General features: G+C 38.0%; 1 protein-coding gene across 9 annotated transcripts in view; it reads right to left on the minus strand.

The window, feature by feature from the left end:
- The window catches only part of usp9 (ubiquitin specific peptidase 9), a 39880-nt gene that overhangs the window by 11756 nt on the left and 8836 nt on the right, over positions 1-19288 (minus strand). For 4 of the 9 annotated variants that reach the window (XM_028435158.1, XM_028435155.1, XM_028435156.1 and 1 more), the window contains exons 6-34: positions 18889-19107; positions 18249-18364; positions 17868-18119; positions 17645-17780; positions 17394-17546; positions 16559-16663; positions 16228-16434; positions 16025-16161; positions 15599-15637; positions 14079-14212; positions 13874-13964; positions 13594-13707; positions 12928-13156; positions 12009-12104; positions 11678-11889; positions 10255-10495; positions 9912-10061; positions 9351-9471; positions 9122-9252; positions 6076-6354; positions 5817-5960; positions 5597-5740; positions 5313-5479; positions 5104-5212; positions 2358-2504; positions 2115-2261; positions 806-1013; positions 503-723; positions 41-228 (exon numbers count right to left, since the gene is read on the minus strand). In XM_028435158.1, coding sequence (XP_028290959.1) covers positions 41-228; positions 503-723; positions 806-1013; positions 2115-2261; positions 2358-2504; positions 5104-5212; positions 5313-5479; positions 5597-5740; positions 5817-5960; positions 6076-6354; positions 9122-9252; positions 9351-9471; positions 9912-10061; positions 10255-10495; positions 11678-11889; positions 12009-12104; positions 12928-13156; positions 13594-13707; positions 13874-13964; positions 14079-14212; positions 15599-15637; positions 16025-16161; positions 16228-16434; positions 16559-16663; positions 17394-17546; positions 17645-17780; positions 17868-18119; positions 18249-18364; positions 18889-19107 — 4637 coding nt within the window. The remainder of the gene's footprint in view (positions 1-40; positions 229-502; positions 724-805; positions 1014-2114; positions 2262-2357; positions 2505-5103; positions 5213-5312; positions 5480-5596; positions 5741-5816; positions 5961-6075; positions 6355-9121; positions 9253-9350; positions 9472-9911; positions 10062-10254; positions 10496-11677; positions 11890-12008; positions 12105-12927; positions 13157-13593; positions 13708-13873; positions 13965-14078; positions 14213-15598; positions 15638-16024; positions 16162-16227; positions 16435-16558; positions 16664-17393; positions 17547-17644; positions 17781-17867; positions 18120-18248; positions 18365-18888; positions 19108-19288) is intronic. The other 5 variants (XM_028435159.1, XM_028435157.1, XM_028435163.1 and 2 more) reach the window with 3 other exon arrangements.

A 19288-nucleotide genomic window follows, 5' to 3' on the forward strand; every position in this document is an offset into this window, starting at 1 on the left:
AAATAGATCCGAGACTGAAAACACAGACATCCTGAAGTACCTGAACTGTTTCCAGAATCCTCGAGGGACGTAGTACTGCAACCTGGATGCAGCCAAATGACCAAAGATAACCTGTAGGTGTCGTAGTACCCCGATGTTGTACTCCTTCCTGTCTTCTGACTTACTGGAGGGTTTATCATCAAACTGGTGATGGTAGCTGAACACCTCATCACGAGGATCAACATTACTCTGTGAACAGAAACACAAGAGTTGTTAAAAAACACTTCACCACAAGACAGCATGAAGAACAGAAAATGCCTAATTTTTTGGCTAACAAATTTCTAATTTGAATTTTTTTAATATCTGGAGTAATTGATCTTTTTGCCCTCAGCTCCAAGTCAAGCCAACAAGGCCTACTCAGAATTGGCCATTTTTGTCAGTCATTGAATTCTGGGAAAGGATGAAAATCTTCATCAGGCAACATGTTTTTGCTACGACACCAATTCTCAGTTTCTCACACTACCTCATTTTCTTGCTTTTCATCCCCCGACATGTCATCATCTACGTCAGTGCCGGTTCCCTCGATAGCCAGGATGCCGTTGCGTATGGGAGGAATCATGTAGAGCTGTTGAATGACGGAGTTCATGTAGCAAGTGGCACCGGCGTTCTTTAGACCTACAAACCCTTTGTTGGGCCGTGGACCAACAGGAGGCAGGTACTCCCACTCCGTCAGCGTCTCACAACCTACGGGTAAACACACAATAAAAGACTGTCCTAAACACTTCCAACATATACATGGGTAAAATAAAGAACCGTGTTGCCATACCCAAGTAGTACATGTCAGTCAGAGTGTCGACTATTTGTTTCAGGTTACGAACGCAACCAACAGCCAGTGCCACCAGCAGCTCAAAGCCAGCGTTAATGGAGGCAGGAGTGCTGCACACTGGGATGGCCTGCTCAGTGGGGAACTCGCCACTCTTCATATACTGAAGGTAAACATTTGATGCTGGAAAGATGAAGTCATCGATCAGCTCCTGGTGACAGAAAACGGAACAGGTTTTAAAAACATGCCAAAATCGAAGCATCTTTGAGGTCAGCAGCCACCCACGCCTGACCAAAGTTTCCAGTCTGCTGGGTGGGTGCACGTGACCATATTTATTATGGAGCGCATAAAGTAACTGATACATATGTTGTTTTTTCCTTTTTTCTTAAAAATTTTATATTTTGATAATGCTTCATGATGACCTGTGCAATATAAATAAATTTGAACTGAATTGAATATCTGTGGTTGAAACGTTTCACTTAGTGAGTATTATGGATTATAAATAGTAAATGAGTACGAGGGGAAAATGATCTCTATAATGCCACCATAAATAATGAACTATTGTATTGATTTATTCATCTTAATGGTTTATTTGTTTTAGAATTGTATTATGCAGCTAATTTAGACTTTACCAATTGCAATAATATCACTGTTTTGTAAAATGTGGGTGATTTATTATGGATTTTTTTTTTTTTTTTTACTTTGTCTGCACATGCTGTCAAAGGTCAACACTACAAGAAGTGTAATCTTTTTAAGACAGCAATGCATGTTTATTATGGATTCAAAGAATATTTTCATTGGGGAAAAAGTGTCTGCTGCATATTTTTAAAAAAACTAAACAAAAAAACATCTTTGAGGAAAAGAAAAAGTCATAAAATGACGAGAAATAATAACGTATTTTTATAACTTACATAAAAGTTTCTTGAATATATAGTATACATTACTACTCATATAAAGAAATTGTAATTATAGCATGCATTAAATATAGTGATAAATGGTGATTACCATTTGCAAATTTGATGTGTTTTTTTTTCTTATAATTCGTGTCTGTCCTACAGTTTTTGCATTTGCACTATTATCTTACGTTGGTATTTATTTATCTTTACATTTTGATTGTGTCGCTGCAACACGTGAATTTCTCCTCGAAGGATCAATAAAGGTGTATTCTATTCTATTCAGATTAAACTTTAATTACGGTTTAGTTACTACAGGTGACAGTAGTAATAATGTAATGGCTCATCAGCGTATCTTGTCCTAAATAATTGATTCTGTTGAAAGCAATGGGAGTAAATAATAGAAATCCTCTTTGTACCTTAATGAGGTTGGCTCCTCCCTTCTCACAGCCGATGTAATACTTCTTCTCGGGTGTTTGGAAGGCTAGGAGCTCTTTGGTGACCCCAAGGTGACCTTCTAGGATAGTCTCCTCTACGCCAGTCTCGCCTGTCCTCTTAACCTCATCCTATCCAAAAACAACATTTAATCAGCTAAACAACATGAAAAAGAGCATTTACATTATTAACGTGAATGCTGGGTAAAAATGGTGAAGCAGTCTTACACGTATCCGTTTGAGCCAGTCGATCTCATTGTTGAGCAGCACCTCAGCATTTGGCAGGTTAATGTTACTGTTGTAGGCGTAGTTCAGCAGATGTCGGAGCAAAGTGAAGTAGTCACCCGCATGTTTGGCTCGCTCCTTAGCTGTGCTCTATACACACACGTGGGTAAAAAATAAGATGTTAAACCGGTGTTAATCAACCTTGGGGTCGCTTAAAATGTTGAGTAATAAGAACATTAATTATCAGAATACAATTTTTATTTAAAAAATTTTTAAAAAAAATTTTTATATATTTTTTTATTATTATTTTGCACAGTAAAAAAAAATCAATACATAACTTAAGGATTTTTATTTGCTATTATGTCAGTGTTTTTCAACCTTAGAGTTGTGAAATGTCTAAAAATTGTAAAAAAAACAAAAAAAAAAAACAAAAAAAAAAAAAAATCCCCATTACTAATCAAAAATTATATCTTTAAATCTTCAAAATAACACATCACACACAATACATTTCAAACAACTGTATTCTATACTTTCTCAAATATAAATCTAGTTAAAATGAAATGCAGGCCCTGGGGTCGCCAGAAATGTCTAGTAATAAGAAAATAAAAAACACTTATTAAAATTGCATTTATATATTCATAGAAATTTTTGCAGATATAAACTGATACAGAACTCAATTATTTTTATTTGTCATTATGTCAGTGTTTTTCAACCTTGTGGTCATGACCCTATGTTGAGTCGGCTTAAAGGTCTCGTAATTGAAAAAATAAAAATAAAAAATCATTAGTGATCAAAAATTATATATATATATATATTTTTTTTTTAATATTATTCTCACACAATAAATACCAAACAACCGTATTCTATACTTACATTTTCTCAAATATAAGTCTAGTTCAAATAAAATATCCTCTATTTGTAATGCACTTTAATAAACATGATCAAAAAGTAATTCTAGGAAAAGAAACAAAAGTCCCTGGGGACACTAGAAATGTCTAGTAATACGAATATTAAAAAAAACTACTTATTAATGTATTCATTATTTTGCAGTTAAAAACCAATACATAACTTAATGATTTTTATTTGTCATTATGTCAGTGTTTTTCAACCATGGGGTCGCCTCGAATGTCTAGTAATTGAAAAAACAAAAACAAAAATATTACTGATCAAAAATTATATTTAATTTTTTTTTGTATTTGTAATGTACTTCAATAAACATGATCAAAAACTAATTCTTCGAAGAAAAAAAAAAGTCCCAGGTAAGGGTGTGCGATCTGACAATAGATCGTTAAGGATTACAACATGACGACGATCTCCCAAATCACGGCTATCGTAGAACCGTCACATTTCAACCCTTGCGGGCACCGCAAGGGTTAAAATGGGTGTCATATGTCTGTGGTCCATATGTCTGTGGGTGTCATATGTCTGTGGTCCATACACATCACATCCAATGGTTTTTTCTCTGCCAAATCACACCATTTTCTAGTCAGCATGTCAGCATAACAGACATCAATTAAGATTATTTAAGTGCTTAAACGGGGCAGAAGTATGCTCCGCTCCCCCTCCCCCCCAGTGCACGGACACACAGTTTGCTGTGCTGCTTCCTCCGTGTTAGCGACTGTCTGTCAGAGGCTCAGTGCAGATGTCTGTCTGTCCTGTAAAAATGTATCAGTTCTGAGTGTTGAAGCACTGAAATATGTTTGAGAAAACACTGCATGTGTTTCTCTTCTCTAACTAACTCTGTCGCTGCGCTGTAGCAGAGATCTGATGCTATGGATAACGGGGTTGTTTCCACTCTCTTAAAGAGACAGTGTCCTGAATGTGATTTACTTTAAAAACTACTTTCAGCAACTCAGAGCTGCCCTGAAAAAAGCAACACTACATAATTTAATCACATTTCAGCCTTAATGAAGGAAAAAGTTAAAAGTGATACAAAATGTTGATATTGACTGCTAGTGATTAGTAAAAGGGCCTTTGTGGCCTTTTTACCACTGACTTTGACCCATTATTGTTTTTCTTGTAAAACTATTGAAAAAAAAAATAAATCACCTATTGCCATTTTGAGGAAAAATATAGAGATATTGGTCCATATCACCCAGGCCTAATGTAACCAAAGCAGTAACATTTTATCTTGTAAAGGATATGATTGTCTAAACTGTGTGAAATGAGGGGTTCAAACACTGCTTAAAGTAGGATTTTATTAACATGAATGTGTTACCTCATTAAAAAATAGAAATCACTAGACTGATATGCTGCCTTGTTACGTAGCAAGTGTGTCTAATGCTAATGCTACACCACTTTAGTTAAACAAAATTAAAAAAAATTGTGTGTGACTAAAATAACTTGTCAGCCTTTTTTTTTTTATTTTAATTGTACTAGGAACCAGTATGATGAATTGCTGACATACAATTTTTAAAAAAAATTATAATGACCTTTTCCTAAATAATTTTTTATTCATTTTTTTCATTTAGGGCGATGATTTTAAGAAGGTTATTTGGTTTGTTTTAATGGTAAAACTTAAAATTAGAAAAAAAATCGTGATAAAATGGTGATTTCACAAAGAAAAAAATCGTGATATGTTATTTTTCCCATATCGCCCAGAAATTTTTTACATCAAAATGGGGTCATGACCCGAGAAAGGTTAGGAACCACTGCATTAAGCGCTTGTAGTGATGCATTAAATTCTCCGCATTTAAGGAAGAATAAAAGATCCTCTTGAACACACAAATGAGTACATATATCCACTCACCCCAAGGACAGTGAAGAGGAGGGTGATGAAGAAGAGAAGCGGTCGATGGCCCATACAACAACGAGTCGCCATCAGGAAAAACTGCTCCTGGGCCATTTGACGCACAGATCTGAAAAGAACAGACCACGGCATCAGCATCATTACAGCAATAAAACGCTAAGAAGAAAGCCTGAGTCGGCACATTTGCACCAACACATCACTGTACTCACTTGCTGTGGCAGTGTAGCAACAAATCTATGATGAAGGTCTGCCAAGCTTTCTCTTTACTGAGCGCATCAAGTGCAGTGGGCATGAGGGCGAAACAAAGCGTCATCACTTCCAGAGCCTCACAGCACACCTGCTCGTCTTCTCCATCAGGCTCTTTGGCAGCATTTGTCTGGGATGGGGGGGGTGGGGGGGAAGCACACTTTATGTTACCAGAGTGGATACAACCCATGTTGTCTCTTCACTAGCTGCTATGTTGCAAGAAGAAAAGACGAATCAAAAGACTTACGTTTACCTTTTCATATATCTTGCTGATTTCTTCATTGGAGCTAAACACCAGCTGAACAGTACCACAGCCTGATGCCCACACTATTTTTTGGACAGCTCTGATCACGCAAATGTCAGGGATGTACTTTGACACTTGGAAGAAATTCTGGTAAAAACAAAATTTCTGATCAGATGTGTTCAGATACTAAAGTGTGCCAACTAAACATCCATCTTAAACTTACCCCTAAACTTTTTGTGACCTCATCAGAGATTTGCTGAGCCAGGCGAATGGCTACATTTCGCAGCATGCATTCCGACGCAGGGTTGGGAATGTTTTGCAGGGCACTCTGTAACACCAGGGCCTGGTCATGAGTGGCCTGATTTATCTGCACACAGGACGTCAGAGAAAAAGAAATGTCAGGACTATAGAAGAAATTCACTTAAAAACCAGTTATACAGGCTACTTATGTCACAAGTCTGAGTGTGTGCGTGTTTTCTAACCGGAGAGACTGGTATATTTCCTTCAGCGTTGGGCTGGCAGGCCTCTGCCACAGCTTTTACGTGACCAAAGCCGACTGCCGTCAGCAGCAGCTTGGCAATCTTCAGCGCGTTGAGGTAAGCCCCGCGTCGCGTCTCCATGTCAGCCGATGGAAGGAAGTTGTTCCTGGTGAGCATGCTGAGGACCAACGGTAGACCGCCACTCTTCAGGAAGTTATACTGGAAGTCACTGGCATCCTCCCCCAAAGTGGCACTGGCAGGCATCAGCAGAGCGTACACCACCTTTAATGAAAACACAATAATTCACAATTATGAACCAGAAAGGCATTGCATAGAAATGATATACTACGCCTATGTGAGAATTTGAAGTCAAAGGTTACTCGGTCAGTTTTCCACCACGGCAAAGTTGGTATGATAATCCCATTCAACAAATATTTGGCTAAAAATGCTTATTATTCTTATTACTAGTGATAGACCGGTACATCGGCCGCACGATATTATTGGCCGATTTTTGCGTTTCTTACGTGTATCGGCATCGGTCGATGCGGGTTGCTGCGTTTACCGATCCGCATTATTTACAGAGAGCCGAAATATTTTTGACTTCTTCTGTTCCTACTTTCTTTTGTTAATTTCAAGAAATGTTCCCTTTTTTTAAAAATTTGAGACCCGTACCATTTCTTATCATCATTGTGCAATTTTTATGGTGTAAATCGAGGGAGCAAAGTAGTATCGGTTCCAAATATCGGCTCAAGAAAATCAGCAGTCCATATCGGCCATCGGCTAAGGCTGATGGGAAAAAAAATCGGTATCGGCCCTATAATATCTATAATGGTTGATCCCTACTTATTACGCAAATGGTTTAAATATACAGGTGCTGGTCATATAGTTAGAATATCATAAAGAAGTTGATTTATTTCAGTAATTCCATTCAAAAAGTGAAACTTTATATTATATATATAGTATATTATATTCATTCATTACACACAGACTGATATATTTCAAATGTCTATTTCTTTTAATTTTGATGATTATAACTGACAACTAAGGAAAATCCTTACTTACTTAAATCCTTACTTAAGACCAATACACAAAAAGATTTCAACAAATGTTTGCCAACTGAAAAGTATGAGCATGTACAGCACTCAATACTTAGTTGGGACTCCTTTTGCCTGAATTACTGCAGCAATGCGGCGTGGCATGGAGTCAATCAGTGTGTGGCACTGCTCAGGTGTTATGAGAGCCCAGGTTGCTCTGATAGTGGCCTTCAGCTTTTCTGCATTGTTGGGTCTGGCGTCTCACATCTTCCTCTTCACAATACCCCATAGATTTGGGGTTAAGGTCAGACAAGTTTGTTGGCCAGTCAAGAACAGGGATACAATGGTCCTTAAACCAGGTACTGGTAGCTTTGGCACTATGTGCAGGTGCCAAGTCCTGTTGGAAAATGAAATCTGCATTGCCATAAAGTTGGTCAGCAACAGGAAGCATGAAGTGCTCTAAAACTTTCTGGTAGATGGCTACATTGACCTTAGACCTAAGGAAACACAGTGGACCAACACCAGCAGATGACATGGCACCCCAAACCATCACTGACTGTGGAAACTTTACACTCCACCTCAAGCAACGTGGATTCTGTGCCTCTCCTCCAGACTCTGGGACCTTGATTTCCAAAGGACATGCAAAATGTACTTTCATCAGAGAACATAACTTTGGACCACTCAGCAGCAGTCCAGTCCTTTTTGTCTTTAGCCCAGGCGAGACGCTTCTGACGCTGTCTCTTGTTCAAGAGTGGCTTGACACAAGGAACGCGACAGCTGAAACCCATATTTTGCATACGTCTGTACGTGTTGGTTCTTGAAGCACTGACTCCAGCTGCAGTCCACTCTTTAAGAATCTCCCCCACATTTTTCAATGGGTTTTGTTTCACAATCCTCTCCAGGGCGTTGTTATCCCCATTGCTTGTACACTTTTTTCTACCACATCTTTTCCTTCCCTTCGCCTCTATTAATGTGCTTGGACACAGAACTCTGTGAACAGCCAACCTCTCTAGTGATGACCTTTTGTGTCTTGCCGTCCTTGTGTAAGGTGTCAATGGTCGTTTTTTGGACAAATGTCAGGTCAGCAGTCTTCCCCATGATTGTGTAGCCTACAGAATTAGACTGAGAGACCATTTAAAGGCCTTTGCAGGGAACCAGGTGTCTTCAATATTGAACCTTTCCACAATATTCAAATTTTCTGAGATACTCAATTTGGGGTTTTCATTAGTTGTCAGTTATAATCACCAACATTAAAAGAAATAAACACTTGAAATATGTCAGTCTGTATGAAATGAATGTACACATTATACAAGTTTCACTTTTTAAATGAAAATACTGAAATAAATCAACTTTGGTGGTTGGTTTGGCAGTAAAATTAGACATTTCAAAAAATATTTGAATATTTGTCAAACATATGTACACTATTATGCCTTTTTAGCTGAATGTCTATAGAATGCTTAATATTCCACAACTCACTCTCTCTCTTTTTTTTTTTTAATTGCTGCCCTTTAAAGTGCTTAAAATTGACGATAGTATGCATTTCTCTCATGCATGCTGTTTACCATGCACATATTTTGGTTACTGTGACCTTTGACCTGGTCCCACAATGTAGCACATGGCTGAGATGTCAAATGCATCTATTGATGGGAATATTTAACCTTGTCGAACAAACTTAGAATCACATAATTCTTAAAACTTACTACTTTGATGCAGCGTATCATGATGGAGGTTTTGTAAAACGACAGATATCAAATAAAACATTAATTCAGTACTTTATTACTTAGTTTGACTATATTATTTTTTGCGACTCTTATTATCCGTTTTATCTATTCGAGACTAAGTGATAGAGTAAATCCTGACAAAGCATATAAATCGATGCTGCAGAGAAATCTAATGATTCTAATAATTTTTGCTCTTGGCAGATCCCTGACTACCACAGTCTGTTTTAGACAAAAAAAAGGTTCATTGCTCACAACATAAGACAACATGGTCTACAAATGTCCACCAAGCCTCACCTCTATAAGATAAAGCACTTGTGATGGCGACGGGCCAAAGAAGCGAGAGTCAAGTGAAGGACTGAGGCTGTTCTCGCCAAGCTTTGCGTGATCCAGACACACGGCTCTCAAATTCTCCACTGTAGTGTTATCTAAGGAAACAAAGAACACGACCGAGATGATAATATCATCAATGTGCATGAGGGCACAGTAAACACAGAGTGTGCTGATAGAATAAGTGTACATATACCTGGGGGCATGAGCTTCATTAGAACTCTGGCTCCATCTCTGAGCAGAGGCATGTTGAGGTTGCAGCCGAGGTCGGCCACCTGCCACAGGAAGGAAATGTAGCGTAGATGCAGCGACATGATCTGGAAAGACAGCAGAGGTTGTAATTCTGTACATTTGTTGATAAACACATCTGTATGTTACAAATATAGAAAAACATATATATAGCATCGCTAAAGCCCAAAGTAAAAAATACTCTCGCATTTTTAGGTTTCATTTATTGTGACAACTGTTTTTCAGGAAATTGACTTTCATATCCTGACATGTTTCTGTCAACTGGCAGTCTTCTTCAGAGGCATCTGCTGATCGCTTTATACATATTATTCAAAAATAAGACAAAAAGAACTTTCTGGAATTATTATGAAATAAAACTTTAATGTGCTAAAGATTATTTACTGAATTATTTGTAACTTTAATCCACATTAATGAAATTAAAAAAATTCTTATCAAAAACAGATTAATAAAGACCCTGTCAATTTCTAAATTTTTAATAATAATGAAAAATAATCTCATTTCAACTCACAACACCGGGAAGACAGCTCTCCACCTCAGGGTTGGGCCCATCACTGTAGTGGTTACCATGGTTACCAGGAGAGCCAGTAGAGGAGTCAGATGAGCTGTCTGGACTCGAGGGCATGTTGGCACTAACCTGGGTCAGCTTGGCCGTGATCAGCTGAATAAATCAATAAACAGAATAAAACTTTATTTAGCTTTATGGAGCAAAACTGAATGAAATATTCAGCCTTAGAGCTAAAAACATGCAAACATGTGACCATAAAATCTTCTGAACATGATTGTTATTACAGCATCACTATAAATCACTATTAATATGTGATGGAAAGTCCCACTGAACATTCTATTCTTACCGTTTTGTCCTTTAAACTCAGCTGTCCAATCAGCTTCCTGTCATCAGCTGGGTCGACTACCTCTCCGCCAATGAAGAGTTCAATTTTGGTATGTGCTGCATTGGCTTTTATCCTAGTCAGGATGCCACGGCGGACCGAGCCGATCGTGTCATTGGTGTGGGACCAAATGTCTAAGTCATCTACCTGGCGTCCTTGGTTGGGGAATCGAACTATTAGTGTGATATGCTTTCCACGAAAAGCCCTGGAACAGAAAGGGCATAAAGGAGCTTAAAGTTAAACAGTGTGAGTGTGTGAAATTAATGAAATGACATCACACTTAGACATATAGGGCTCCATTCTCCCATCTGGACTTAAACGCCTTTTTGCGCGCCTGCAGTTACGCACTTCTCCGGTCCAGGCTGCTGACATGCCCACCGTGCGTAAGGTAGACCAAAAGTGCGTATGTGTGAATGAAGGTGGGTTGAAGGAAAGCAGGTGGTGCTGTCATTTTTTTGGGCTGTCTAGAAATCACGGAACCTGGAGTTTTCCCAACGCTTGTAAATGTCATTGAAATCCGTGAAAATGATAAACGTTCACTTTTAATTTGAAACGCCTTCATTGGTAAACAATGTAACATGTTGATTTGATGAGATCATTGATCCGATTATTGCAGTGTGACTGAGTCACAGTTAAAATCTCTTTCCTTGATCATCATCATCATCGCTGTAAAGCGTGACAGAGTGGGATGCTGGAGATATGAGGAAATAACCCGACCGCAGAGTGTCCTGCTTAAATACAGAGGGATGTTTGCAGTGAAACAGAACTATTGGCTTCCATAATATGCAGTTTTAAATATAAATTGTTTAAAGCAACCTGAGCTGAGCCTCATTAAAATATGTGTGGGAACAGCTAGTGGTCCATCCTCATCTGCATATGACAGCTTGTTTCACTCTGTAGTAGATCAAACTGTGACTTTACATTGGACATATTATGAAAATACTTGAATCACTGTGACCAACATGGACAGAAGTTTGCATCTGTCAGAGTTTGAATTAATCGCACAAGTCCGTGTGGCTTCAAATGTAACTAAGTCCATATTTCTAGTGCAATATAATGTATCTATATAATTCACCTTATCGGGGCGCTGCACTTATTCCAGGGTTAGAAGCATGTAAGAGGAAAAGGACTTATGCACACCGGAGAATGCGCGTAAAGCCAGATTTCAATGGGAACACCCACATTTCAGGGCTGCTCCACCCACAGTGCGTAACTGGGATGAAGGCGCGCAGCGACTGACTTAAGTACAGGGAGTGAATAGCGCATAACCAAAAATTTTGGACTTTTTGGACTTACGCACATGGGAGAATAGAGCCCATAGAGAACACAACTCTGGGGGTCAAATTCTATCAAAATACGAAAAGGAAGCAGGTGAGAGTGGTTGTACCTGGACATTGGGAGTATCGTCCTCTCCTCATGGTAATCACTGTCGCACTCATTAATGTACTCCTTAAGCACAGTGAGAACTCGCACCATACGAATGGCCTCCTGACGAGCACAGTTGATGCTGTCTTTATCTCCATCCAACACACAGAGGGTGTCATAGGAGGCTTTAAGACGATCAAAACACGACTGGATGAAGTCTTCATGAATTTCAACCTGAGAAAGTAAAGGAAAAAAAAAATATATATGTATTGCACATTTTGCATACAGTGCACTTGATGACCCAAATCCATCATCAAATCATTCACGAAAAATTAAAAACACACTTTAAGTACCTGATTGACTTGTAGTTTTGGTCCAAGGTTGGTGTAAATCTCTTTTAGTAGGTCTATGGCTCGGCTGGCAATGTCATCACTTCCTTGAATAACAACCTTGGGGAAATAAAAATTACATATCTGAAGCACGAATGACTCAATTCAAAGTATAAATGAACAAACAAACTACATCTTAGCATCTATTCACAACATTCCATGCACTATAACCTCATGTGCACATCAGTAAATTGGAGGATTGTTACTGTTTAAGGAAAAAATATATTTCCTTTATTATTTGTATGCTCCATGGGCAACCAACTCAAATGCTAACTTGATTGAAATTGTGTATCTTAACACTTAAATCTGATTTATTCATTCATCCATTTCCCCTTTTATTCAAATTTGCATGCAGTTTTCAATACAGGAGATCTTTTTTCTTTTTTATGTAATGAGAATTTGGACTAAAGAGGATGACTGATCTTCTTTCAGAGATTGTACGGAACTTCAATCTGATTAAATTTAGCCAGTTTAATTAGATAGATCACAACATCATTACATGATCTTCTGCATTCATGAATATGAGACTCTGTGGAAACCACACATCAGATTGGTTCCTTCTGTTGGTGTCTTCCACCCATGACGGTTATTTAACTTTACAAAAGGGGGAGAGCTTCACTTTTTTTCTGGTGAATATCTAGAACATGTTCAATGTTAAATGCTCCAATCGCTCTATTTATCAATTATGTAAACTGGATTAACTGATTCTAATAGTCAGAAAAGTTTCAATAATCAATCTACTAAAGTAGATGAAGCTGGTATTTAAAGGTACTTGTTTTTGTTCCAATAATCCAAGTAATGTTGAAAGCAGATCTTTAAAAATTGTGGCAATACACGTAACGGGCGAAAATTTCGTGTTGTTTTTTACGCCAACTCTCCTCACCCTCCAAAGGTAGTCCAAGCCAATGAGTTCCAGGTCATCCATCATGTAGGCTCGACGCTTTGCTACCAGCTTGCCCTCCCTGCAGTTGACAGCCTTAAAGAACCTCTCAAAGCACTTCATTCCATTCTCCGTCAGAAGAGACGGGTCCAACTGCAGAACATTGTTCTCAAAGAAGTCCTTATTAATGTCTGGGTCCAGGTCAGGCTCATCCCCCATCAGCTTGGAATACCTTTAGGAAGACATCAAAGAAAACAGGGTCACAAATGATGTGCACTAACCAATGGATTAGGGCTGAAACAATTAATTGATTAAATAAACTAAACATCTGAAAAAATGTTTTATTTGTTGATATATGAATGACAAAAAAATGTAATTGCATAATAATGAATAATCACTATTTTTTTAGTTCAGCAATGTTGCTTTTTAGACCTTTATTTAAGTAATACCTATTTAAAAGGTTATTGTATATTTATTAGTTTGTTTTTTTTTTTTAAATCTATGGTCCAGAAGCATAAAAACTGAAAAATGTCTGATTCCTCTCATACAATGAATCGACAAAAAAATAAACAGGTTAATTAATTAGTAGATTTCCATACTGTAGCCCAAAAACATATTTAGAAGAATACATTTAAAACAAAGCAAAGAGGAATTAAGACAGGCCATCACCATTTGAAGCAGGCCTCTCGGTCACAGAGAAACACTGCATTCTCGGCCAGGCATTTCCAGATCTGCTTAGCCTGGGGGGCACACAGCCACAGCTGACCATCTTTTAGCAGAAACCTGAGAGGGAAAAGTAAAAACACTTAATATGCTACTACTTCCACACTAAATTTCTTGAATGAATAAAGACCAATTGCTGGGTATTATGAAGAAGTAGTGAAAGAAGAACAATGGCAAATGCATTGTTGCATGTATCTCAACACTGGAAATGTGAAAAATGCTATACCTCAGGAAGTTGAGTCGTTCCTGTACTTCCTGGACATGGCTGTAGCGGCTTTCTGGCCTGACCGTCTGAGGGTCAAACTCTGCTTGCTCTTCTGCAAAATCAAACAAATCCCCACTTAGACTGACAGTTGCACACAATCCTGAAACAGCTGGAACAACACTGAAATCAAACTCTGCATCTAGCACGTCTGATCTAGACTGGGTACCTTTAGAAAACTGCCTCATCGTTTCCATGTAGGCTGACAGGTTCTCAGCTACCAGCGTGACCAGAGCGTGGTTATTCTGCAGCTGGTTGATTAGGTCATGGCGGTAAAACACGTGGGGACTCCTTTGTGTTTGACTACAGAGAAAACAGCAAGAGTGGCGGATGTGGGAGAGACAGAATAACAAACATTACATTAACAGGTTTAAAAAGCAAAGCGAGAAATATTGTAGCATTAGTCGGTCGTATAAAAGATTTGTCATTAAAGTCAACAGGAACTTAAAGAAAGCCGCATTTTGTGCATCCCTGTGAAAATGTGTCATAGAATAACCAGCAGAAGAAGACTTTAAGGATATTTCCTGCCATGTTTCCACAAGAAGTGATTTGGATTGAAAATCAAATTGATCCAACAAACCGTATCCCAATTCCCACCCAATACAAAAAGATAAAGAATTTGACCAGAATGGCGTTGCCATGATTACATTTTAACATTAAAATCACATTAAACTTAATTTGGTCTCATCTGAATGCTTTTAAATTGCAAATAAATACCCACCAAAGAGACATATTCAATTGATTACAATGGAGCCAAGGCATGAGATACCCTTCATATTTTTGCATTAAATGACTTGTGCTGAAAGGAGCCGGCATCAGAAAGTTTGGGTCTCTATCTCAAAGGACATCACTTTTATTCATGAAAAGAAACTATTCTCAGGAGATTTGGAACTATTTGAGCTGAACGTTACGACTTTGTGAAGCATTTAAAAATACACTTTACAAGAAGTTACTTATTTAACCACTATTAGACTGATTATTTGACAATTTTTGCCATTAAATGTGATTATATTGACATCAGTGCAGACATGCTGTTGTGTGACACAAGTTAGAAATAAATGTGCCACTTTTTCAATTACTGAAGTTTAATTTGTTTTCTTATTTTGCAAAGCTGATGTTTATTTATGGAACACATCCATGGCATGTATTGGCACATTTACCGTAGTATTTCAGTACTTGCATCGAAAGGGAAAAGGTGATAAAATAATATATAAAAATGAAATGAGTTATCTGATATGGAAAATAAACAGAAAGGGGTATGCACCAAAACGGAATTAGGGAAAATTAAAGAATCGGAGGTTCTGCTATTCTGTGCATGCTCAATGATGCAGAATCTATACTGTGTGGTCAATTAGACACATGCAAATTGCATCCACACATTGATCTCATTACATACCATATTGTATCAACTGATGGGATAAAACTAAATTAAAAAGATATGACGTGAGTGGGATTTTTGTTGCTAGAGTTTTTCATCTCACAGCCTCTATAACTTTATTGCTGACAAAAAGAAGGATCTAAGGCGAGTTCATGGTCATTTGAGATGAAACCCAAGAGTGAATTGCGTATGCAGATTGTTGACAAAGAGGCATATTTCATATAGCTTGAATTTTGAAATTGTCCAAAGAGAAAGTTAGACTTGATGTGGCACAGAAGTAAGTGAAACCCTGGAATTAACACGCTACTTACCTGGCTAAGTTCGTTTGTATGTTAATTGGCATTTTCTTTCTGAAAAACAACAGGCATGTATGCTACATGTTTGTCTACAGAGACTATTGAAAAACTGAGAAATGATTGAAACTGGAACAATTTTTCAAAATGATTTAAATATATGTTGTGTTTAAATATCTGAAGGAATTTTGGTAAAACTTCTGTATTAACTGAAAAACTATAAAATTATTTTAGTGCCTGCTGACATTCATTACAGAACAACAATATATCATGCATTAAAAATCACAATGTACATGAAACAATTGACTTCTTAGTACTGTAACAGAGTAACAGGAAGAAAAAAAAATGTTGGTAAAATTCTAAAAGTTAAACATCTGAAAAATTACACAGGAACTGTAATTAAAAAAATTTGAAATTTAGTGTGATCAAAGACTGTAATCGTACCTAAGGTTTTGAGGAGCTTCTCCAAAGAGGCTACAGATTTCTCTGATCTGCTTCAGGGCGGGGATGACCCACTTGTCATTGGTTCTTAGCTCCTCTATGAAGCGATCTATCCACTGAATCTTCTGAGTGTCTCTGTCCTGTAATTAAAATAGTAAGCAACCACCATATCATCGCTTACATAAATCCACAAACGATACTCCCACCTGTGAGCAACTATAGTCCAATATCTTGATGTGAGCACTGAGAGCCTGGTCCATGATGTCTACAGGCACATCATCGCTGTGTGCCAGGTTCCACAGCAGGTTAAGGACCTTGTGGGCCATTACGCCGTCTTTATCATCTTCTGCCAAGCGCCGGATGAGCTCAAGCAATTTTTCACGCTGCTTTTTACTGGCATTGGTCCAGCTCGCCTGTGTAGTGGTAAAAACGAGGAGCTTCGTTAACTCACAGCATGAAGAGGTGATGAAACTATTTAACTCCAACATGACTGAGCCAAAACGAAAAGAAAGAAGAGTTTCTTATTATTTTACGCACTTTGAAGCAGTCAAAAAGATGATCCAGCTGCTCCGGGGAGAAATCCCACGCTAGTTTAGCCAAGAGATCATGGACGTTCTTCACAATGGCCTCATGTTTACCTGCCTGTAGATGTACACAAGAGACAATCCTATAGTTTAAAGTATTGCTTTGTTTTTTAATGAATACATCCGTTTATTATAAAATCAGTAGACTGCAAAAGTCTAAAACAGGGGTGCCCAATACGTCGATCGCGATGGACTAGGCATTTTGTGTCCATCATGCTCGTAAACTGCAAGTCTTCATAAATCAATAAGACCGGCACGGTCACATATACCAGAAATGAAACCTAACAATTCCACTTCTGACTTCAGATTGAGGGGGCACCAGTGCACCAATCTGTTTATTTACAACCTCTAATAATAAGCAGTAGAGGACTCTCCGCCAGCCCTAAATCAGACACACGGGCCCAACTGGGTACATTTATTACCAGCATCATCAACCTGTGTGTGTGGAAGCCATTGAAGTTCTTCTTAAGATCAAAGTGAGCTACAAATACTGAAACGCTTTGTGTGGTTGTGACTGGAACTGCTAAATTAGCTTTTTATTGTCGGTCTTCTAGGAAAGTGTTACCGTTTGAATATTATTGTATTTTAACATTGTATAATGATTAAATATTCGTAATAGTGTAAATATTAAAATTAAATTATTTGTAATTATCAGACCCTAATACAGTAGATCGCGAAGAAAAAGCAGAAAAAGTGTGGGCACCCCTGGTCTTGAAAATACCGACTTCACTCATTTTAAATAGTTTCAGACAAAATTCTCAACAATATTAGTATTAACAGCAGTTTACCTGTGCGGCCCAGATGTTGTCCAGATCCTGCATTGTAAGAGCTTTCTCTTTTATTACAAAGCGAAGGATCTTCTCCAGTTTCTCGACATACTGCGGCTGATGCAAACTGTCCCTGAGCACAATGGACAGGATGTGGTTCTGCTGGATCCATTCCTGAAACATAAATGGAAAAAAATGAGCTTTAGAGGTTTAAAAAGTCTTTATCTCAAAGTGATTACACGAGGATAACATTAGGGTCGAGTTAATCTTACAGCCATGCGCTCTGCAGTCAGCCATTCCTCCTCTTCGGGGCTGTGTCGGTGCGTGTAGTACGACACACTGGAGATCACCTTGTTTACTTCATTTAGTGCATTCATTTTGCCATTAAAAGAAGAAATTTGCAATAACCTGAAACCAAAAGGCAAGAAATAATTAATAACTGAATGTATTGTGCTTTGAAGGAAGACTTTAATGTCTATAAGAGCTGATACAAACCTAAGAATCATTTTTAATCTAAAAATCTCTAAATTCTTCACAGTCTCCTCCTGTCCCGGTACACGAGACGCCAGATTCTTAAGAGACTTGATTATCATGGACAGTGCGTCGTTTTTGGCTTCATTCTTGGCTTCTTTCTTGAGCTCCTCGTCTGTAAGATTCTCTAGAAACTGGGGAACCATCTCAATGACTGGAAGGAAGTACTTCTTTACTGTGTGCAAAGTGAGGAACTCATAACACTGGCCAAAAGGTCTGAAAAACAGAAAATAAAACATTAAACAAGAGGAACCTGTCGGGTGATCATTTTTCAGAATCCATTTTAAAGATATGCTTTGAAGTTCCAGCTACAGCATGGCTGGGATGCTTTGCTGGTACACTTACTTGATAAGTGCAGCGATGATCTGGACGTTCAATGCTTGCCCACTCATAAAGCGGTCGTGCAACATTTGAAACCCGTTTAAGGAGCCAAATTTGTTTATCAAGTCCACCAACCAGCCCTGGGAAAAGAGTACATGACAAACATTTATGTGCTATAAACCAGATATTTAATATAAGCCACAGTTTTTATTTTGTAAAATAAACTTAATTAATTTGCAAACACAAAATCTCATACTGGATTAATGCAAATCTGCCGTTTTATTTTTATTCTTAGCTCAGCTTCTCTTGAACAACCAGGTTTCTGAATTTATTAATATAATTCAACAATTGCAATACATAAAGCTCCTTTTTCACTGAAGCATTTGCCTTCTTGCTTAAAGCTTTTTGTTTTGCTGATTTAATTTTAACCAAAGACTTTCACACTACTGTATTTGCGGATCAATAAGGATAGATTAACTTTTTTTTTTACTGCGTAAGTGTTCACAAAGAAAGTTCTATTTCACATTGTAAATGCATAAATGTATCACGTGATATGGCAAATTCTTTTCAAAAACAAGTTTGTTTTCTTTGTTTCCAAAAGGATTTAAAAAAGAATGAGTTACAAAAAGTGTTCTCGACTGGTTCTGCTGTCTGAGAAACTTACCTTAGGGGAACGCGGGTCTGGTGGTCGGGCGTAGAGCTCGTCGTCGGGCATCTGAACTCCTGCAGGGACGCTCTCAGAGGGCCGAGTGCCATTGTAGATGTGGAACTTGCAGTGAGGGTTGGTAGCCATGGCCAGCAGCTCCAGTAAAGGAAACCAGTCCTGAGAAAGCTTTGCTACACACAACTCCACCAGCCTGTGTGTGTTATTAATGATGCATCTCTGTAAAATAAAGGAGGGTTAACATTAATGTTTTGTTTCTTTCTTTTAACATTACCTTCAATTATTAAGTCCACATTCAATTTGATGATCAAATTTCTGTTCTGCGAGTCGTCATTAGAATGTTTTTTAACTTTAAATCCGACAATCTAGGTTGATCAGGAGTGGTCATTTTTTAATCTTG

Source organism: Gouania willdenowi, chromosome 21 (assembly GCF_900634775.1).
Source record: "Gouania willdenowi chromosome 21, fGouWil2.1, whole genome shotgun sequence".
In the NCBI taxonomy this organism is placed as follows: domain Eukaryota; kingdom Metazoa; phylum Chordata; class Actinopteri; order Blenniiformes; family Gobiesocidae; genus Gouania; species Gouania willdenowi.